Below are 7403 nucleotides of genomic sequence, written 5' to 3'. Positions count from 1 at the left end.
CGTGCCGCTGCTCGCGCCGCGCGCCTCCCGTCTTACTGCCGTCGTCGCGCGTGCACCGTCGCGCGTTGTGGCGGACAGCTGACCGCCACAATTGCATTGAATTTGATACACCTGGCCTAGTAATGGTGCTCCAACCAAAAAAAAATTTCGGTATTTCCATCTTGTATTATTATTTCTCTAATATAAGTTATTGCGATAAATATTACCACATGCCCCAGTGGTCGAATTAATACGACACCTTCACGGAATGAAGGGGGGGGGTTCCAGGTTCGAACCCTGGCTGAGGTAATATTTTTCGCAATAAATTTAATAATTTAATTTAATTTATTTAAAAAAAAAATGAGATGCTTATACATATATATAAGTATAAAAAATTATAAACGTCTTGACGATTAATCGGGCCAAAATCAATAATTGAATCGTCACGACGATAAAAATTATTGCTACAGGCCGATTCATACGTCTTATTAGTTACATAAAGTAAAATTATGATAACGCTATTATCTCGAAATGCGGAGAAGGGGAATGCTACATTGCATGGGCTACAGGCATGCTACAGGCATGCAGATACATTCGGTCTCAGGATCTGATTGAGAGACCATACAAGAAGTTTTGCGCAACAATGTTGAGTCGCGTCATTTTTCTGATTTGTTGTATTTTAATGGGTGATATCGTGATAGCGTCGAAACCATTGTCGATTTTAGTGGTAGAGACTGTTCCGTCGCCTAGCCACCACGTCTGGACAGAGCATTTGGTTAAAGGACTACTTCGCAAAGGTCATCATGTACACGCAGTCAGTATATTAGAGACTAAGGTCAAGGGTAAACTCGCGCAAAATTTAACATACGCCGTAAGTATATATTATTAAGTAGAGACTCGAAGACATTCTGAGAGATATAAATCGATTATTTGCAAATCATAAAACAAATAAGAAAAAACATAACTTTTCTATTTTAAAATGTTTTTTTCTTTTTACGTAAGATCAATATGCTTTTGGAAATGTTAATTTGTCACATTTTCGTATGTCCTCTCCTGTATAGCAAAGAGTACTTATTATTTTCAGGTTTTCGATAGTCTAATGGATACTTATGATGAATCTAATAATTATGACCCAGTTGAGTGGCAGAAGTATAGCGTATTTTATACGGCATATTTTGTATATCAGTGGGGTATTCACGCATGTGACACATTGATAAAAACTGAAACAGCGAGAGATCTTTTGAAAGTGATTAAAACAGTCGAGTTTGACGTAATAGTGCAAGACATTACTTTAACTCAATGTTTCTACGGATTATGGGAGGTAAAGCAATCAACATTAGTAAATTTTAATTGTTTAGGCTATTTTGAAACTGCATACGACTTAGCGAATTTGCCTTTTAAATCGAGTGCGTTGCGTAACAAATTGAAAGTGTCTAGTTATTGTCAGTATAATCATATCAGTGATAATCTTCACAATCGCTTCTTATTATTTGTTTAAAACGATAGTGAAATACAAAACTTCATCAGAACATCTCTGATGTGGAAAATGTGAAAAAATACGTGAAATATTTCGTGGCGTTCTCTGTACAGATAAGTAGAGTAATAATCTGGAAGTTACTAAAACTATATGAGTAGACACTCACTAGACAGACCGAAATGACTATAACATTATGCTGTAGAAGAAATCAATCATTTTTATTATCACATAGTACGAAAAAGATTTACATATATAAATTTATTAAAATAAATATTATTAAAAGGATACAAGAAAATTGTTATCGTATTTTGGATGTAGTATTTTAATAATATAATATTGCGGTCGTGGAGATTCTCTTTTACAAACTCGGCAGTTTCTTGTTGGGAATTTTTATAAATAATTGAGAACCTTGTTATTGATGCAGTAACACTAACTTAACGAACAGGAAACAATACACGGAAATAATAATTATACATACCTCTGCACAAAGCGATGGTTTATTTTTATAAGTATATTATATTTTTGTAGTTGAGGTTTACGGACATTTTTTTTAATGCGATTTTTCGACGTTTTAGAATATTTAGAACATTCTGAACACATTGGCAACGAAACTAAAAAAAAATTTTTTTACGAAAACAAAGCTTCCTCTATGAGGAAGCAATAAAAGAGGTCGTAGGATAAATTTTTTACGAAAATAGTGATTTGCGTGCCAAAATATACAAGAGTGAGGACAATCGTTAAAATCCATTAGAATAAAAAAAAAATAGTTTGTTAATAGTTGAGCCCCGGAAGTGCCTTAATTGTTTAATCCGAAGTATCCGGCCGTACTTGCATATATGTAAGAAATATTCATAATGATTGTTCTTGTGCTTTGTGCGAAAATGTACATGTATGAAAATAATTTTTAAGATTCACTACCAACACCATTAAAAACGCTATTAGAAAGCATAATAGTTTGTTAACAGTCGAGGCCTGGAATGCTTTGTTTATTTATGCGTTATATTATTTATGCTTATACTAGTATATGTAAAAAAAATTCTAACGATTGTTTTCGCAATTTGTGCCAAAATATATACTATTTTTTCGCACTTGTATTTTTTTATAGTGAATATTTCAAAAAATATTTTAGTGCAAGACCAAGTTTATTAATTTATTTATATTTAATATGTTTTACACTTGTTCAAACCTTAGCGTTCTTATTATGCTCTGGGTTCCCCTACCATTATATGCTGACTCCTTACATGTACCGGAACACGGTGTCGGAAAAGTATAACGTTTTATTTATTAAACTTATGTTGTAAATAACTTTACAATAAACATTGAACGGCGGCTAAAACCGTTTGAAGATTTCTTAGGAGGGTGACTTTGAAACTACATAATATGCCTGTCAATGTAAAGGTCATTGGAGATGGGTCCCCTAGACAACAGTTTTTCCAATTTTTCGTTATAATTTTATTGTGTTATACATATAAATCTATTTTTTTTAATACTTTCTTTATTAGGGAAAATTTTAATTTTTGTTTTAAGATCTGCTCAAACTTCAACTACATTATTATTTTTGCATTATCTGCTAATAAAAGTGACTTTCTCTGCAAAATAGTATTTAATTTATTCTATTTTGTTTATTACAAAAATAATATCTACATATTTAGTTTTAGCTTTTTCCATTGTCTGTAGGTAGGTATTGTTTTTTCAGATTGCTAAAGGCAAGCCACCCATAGTAGGCTATATTCCTTTTGGTGCTACACCTTATCTCAAGGATTATATCGGTGGTCCAAGTTATCCGACTGTTCGATCTTACACACATGCAGCCATTGCAAAACCTGAAGGTTTGTGGCTGAGAACGTGGAATGCTTTATATTACATTGTGGATGATCTCATACGACATTACTATTTCTTTCCTATTATTCAACGACTTACTGAAGAATATGTAGGCCATGCAATTAGACCATTACATAAAATAGAAAGAGAAAGTATAAATATTGTACTAATTAATAGTCATTCTGCGCTCGAATCTGCGATACCACTGCCACCGAATACCCTAGAGATTGCAGGATTAAATGCTCAGGCCGTGCAACCAATTGCCGGCGAGGTGATCGTAACGTATCCTGAGGTAAGAGAAGTTATACGAACCCTGGTTCGTTATATATTTTATATTATGCATTTTGTATTATGCAAGGGGTCCTATTAAAGTAATGCATTTTAATATCTCTTCTGTAACTCGTCATAGACAAAAGTTGCATGGTTTGGAAAAGGCCACATGATGAAAATATGGACTTAACCTTGAGTGACCTTTTCAAGGTCCAGTTAAGTTAGATTAAAATCACCTCAAATTTTTTAAATAAAACTTCTTATTTTTTATGTCAGGCCGCCGTCTCATGTCGAGACGTTTTCAAAACACTATAATGAAACTCTCTTTCGTTAAAAATTTCCTAAGACATTTTAAATTGTATAATGTCATGACATTTTTAATATAAAATATGAAATATCTTGTAAAGTATTCACTTTTCGATAACTTTACCTTGATACTTTTATACGTAGCATAATAAAAAAAAATCGAATAATGTTATTAATTTTAAATTTGCAATTATGCAAAATTGAATGCGTCTACAAAATGCAATCAATTTTTTTAAAATAATTATTTCTAATGTTTTACGACAATCAAATCCTTTCATTATTCTATCTATGAAAAAGTATAAAGGTAAAATTATCGAAAAATGACTTTACAAAATATTTCGCATTTTCCACTTAAAAAAAAGGCATGTAAAGTCGATACTCGAAGTTTATTATTATCCACGTGAATATAGAAAACGGGCTAACTAAGGACCAAGAAGCGCGGTAAATAATGCGCGAAAGTTTTATTTATATTTTTATTTTACATATTTTCCAACCCCTTTGACTGCGCGCCGACTAGATTTGTCAGACTTGAAACACAGCTCCGGTTGGAGTAGTAAAATCCCCCCCCCCTTTATTTAATTAAATCGATTTGATTTAATTTTTGATGCCATATGCATCTAAATAACTGTAAAGAAATCATTGCGAAAAATATTACCTCAGCCAGGGTTCGAACCTGGAACTTCATTCTGTGAAAGTGTCGCACCAATTCGACCACTGAGGCATGTGGTAATATTTATCGCAATAACCTATTATTAGTTGTAATATTGCGCATATTTTCAGCCAGCGTGATTTAAAATTTGAAGTATAGGCTCCAATGGAAATCCGCCAGAATATAGAAAATGGGCTAACAATAAGAACCAAGCGCGGTAAATAATGCGCGAAAGTTTTATTTATATTTTTCGCAATGATTTTTTTACAATTATTTAGATGCATATAGCATAAAAAATTAAATCGAATCGATTTAATTAGGTGTAGAAGGGATTTTACTATACTCCAACCGGAGCTGTGTTTCAAGTCTGACAAATCCAGTCGGCGCGCAGTCAAAGGTTGGAAAATATGTAAAATAAAAATATAAATAAAACTTTGGCGCACCATTTACCGCGCTCGGATCTTAGTTAGCCCGTTTTCTATATTCGTGCAGATTTCCATTGGAGCCTATACTTCAAATTTTATTATTGTCGCTTTTCCGCGATGCTGATTGGTTCTCTTGTTGCGCTTATTTATTCGTGAGCGGCTGTCATCGTATATTTTGACAATTGTGTGTATTAAAGGGTTAATAGTATAATAGCAACAGTATAATATTAAAGCTAAGTAGCGCGTGCGTAGCGATGTCTAGTACATTAAAAATGTCATGACAAAATATCTCACAAAGAAAAATATGGAAGTGTCCGTCTCCGATTTTGATGAGCTTTTAATATGTTGTTTTCTATACAAAAATAAGAAGTACTTATTTATAGTACGTGTTCATACGCATCTTTAATATCGTTATCATACGCATATTTAAAGATGTAAAACACTCCTTTGAAAACAACTTTCAAAAGAGAAAACGGCTTTTCTCTTTTGGGCCGAATGTCTCCGACAGATAAAAAAAGATAAAATAGATAAAAGATAAAAAAAAATTTTAAACAAAAGTTGAATAGTTTGAAGAATACTTTAGAATAATAACAAAATAAAATTACAAAATATAGCAATAACAAACTAACAATAACAAAATATTATTTTTCAGTGCTAAGGGAAGTAATTTATTGATATGTGTGTATATATACAGTACACATGTAGGCGGCGGAGGGACTACCGCCCCTCTCCCGCAGACAAGAATGGGTGAAGATGGACCTCGGTTTGCGTAGAAAGTTGAAAACCTGAACCGTACAATGATAAACCTTTGTTTTATCTTATAAGCAAGGCGGGAAGAGGAGATGAATCTCGCTTCAGTCTACCCCATCCTATCTCTGATTACAGAGCGAAAGAAGGTCTATTAAGGTTCGGGCTTTCAACTTTCCACGCGAACCGAGGTCCATCCCTACTCATCTTTGCCTACGGAAGAAGGGCGGTAACTTCTCCGCCTATATGTGTACTGTCTGTACACACATATCAGTAATTTATGTGTCTATAAACACATACGGCAAATTACTTCTTTTAAAATTAATGTACTTTATAATATTTAAAAAAAATGTTTTAAAATTGAGAAACTTTAATTTACTATTTCTTCTAAACCAATGCCGTCGCCTACTTTTTTCTTGCATATAATTACTCAGAAAGATCTCCTCTACAACATATTAAAGTAGTAATAAAATCGGTGAAGTTTGACCTTTTATAGACATTTACTCAAATTTATAACAGTTTTTGCAAGCGTTTATTTTTTGTGTAATATAATGTACATTGTACATATACATATACATATAATCAACCCAGAATGTACGTTGTTTGGTTGTGTACGTATAAGACGTTGTAAAGATGTTTTTTAAACATGCATGTGTGCTGTATAGAAATTAAAATTTATGTAAAAAACACATATATATGCTATATTTTCAATATCTATAGATAAATGAATAAATTGCAATTCTATTTTGTAAGGTAATTTCTATTATAATGATTAATTATTAATTAATTTACATAATAATCAATAAATTGTAAGCAAAAGATAAATATTTTACACGGAATATTGCTAAATTTAGAAACGTAGAAATATTTTTTATAATAATATTGTATTTATTACAACAACTTCTAAAAAGAATGCCGCATAAATCTTATTTAAACAAGTTTGATAATATAATTCTGCTTAGATATAATCCATTAAAAATGTATCAGTTACTTACGATTATATTTCGTCATTAAGATTCATATTTTTGTATATTATCGAAATATTCAGTTCGCCATTATTTTGCAGGATGTGCGCATATTTCTTGACGGAGCAAAGAATGGAGCTATCGTAATATCGTTAGGAACGAATGTGAAATGGAAACATCTCAATTTAGACACGGTTAAATCTGTTATACTGGCTCTGTCGAAACTGAAGCAGCGAGTGCTGTGGAAGTTAGATATTGAAGTGCCATTTGAGATACCGGAAAATGTAATGGTTATGAAATGGATGCCTCAAAGCGAAGTTTTATGTACGTTTCACAGTTTCTATGAATGCACAAGAAACATGAGACACATATTTCTACATAACATTTGTTTAATTAGCTATTGCTTTGCTTATATTCGTTTATCAACGTAAACAATTCTTTTAAACAAGTTTTGGCTAGAGTTCCGTATATGCGACCCCCCTTCGATTTGAATCTACTTTTGCAGCCACGTATTTAGTACATACTAAAAGAAGTCGAAAGCCCCAGTGCAAACTTGCGGAAATAATTATTGCTTCCTCATAGAGGAAGCTTTGTGATGGTGAAAAAATTTTTTTTCGAGATTTTGATGGAAATAGGTTTAGAATGTTCTAAAATGTCGAAAAATCGTATTAGTAAAAAATGTCCGGAAGTATGTATGTATGTGTGTGTGTGTGTGTGTGTGTACGGATTTTTTGTACACGCATCTACTTCTACAATTTTTTAGA

At 32.4% G+C, this 7403-nt stretch overlaps 1 protein-coding gene across 2 annotated transcripts; it reads left to right on the top strand.

Moving 5' to 3' along the window:
• Window positions 1-412: 412 nt before the first annotated feature.
• LOC112454883 (UDP-glucuronosyltransferase 2B16-like) lies at window positions 413-7195 on the top strand. 2 transcript variants are annotated; one of them, XM_025016514.1, is made up of 5 exons: window positions 413-850; window positions 1064-1300; window positions 3153-3285; window positions 3382-3569; window positions 6741-7195. In XM_025016514.1, the coding sequence occupies exons 1-5, from the start codon at window positions 551-553 to the stop codon at window positions 7068-7070; spliced, it is 1188 nt and encodes a 395-aa protein (XP_024872282.1). In that variant the 5' UTR covers window positions 413-550; the 3' UTR covers window positions 7071-7195. The 2 variants fall into 2 exon arrangements, with proteins under 2 accessions (XP_024872282.1, XP_024872281.1); XM_025016513.1 differs by having other exon boundaries at window positions 414-850; window positions 3153-3569.
• The last annotated feature ends 208 nt before the right edge of the window (window positions 7196-7403 follow it).

Source organism: Temnothorax curvispinosus, unplaced genomic scaffold (genome assembly GCF_003070985.1).
Source record: "Temnothorax curvispinosus isolate PA1 unplaced genomic scaffold, ASM307098v1 QBEX01005490.1, whole genome shotgun sequence".
In the NCBI taxonomy this organism is placed as follows: domain Eukaryota; kingdom Metazoa; phylum Arthropoda; class Insecta; order Hymenoptera; family Formicidae; genus Temnothorax; species Temnothorax curvispinosus.
The sequence above is the reverse complement of the archived record's forward strand: the minus strand, read 5'-3'. Positions and strand labels throughout refer to the sequence as shown.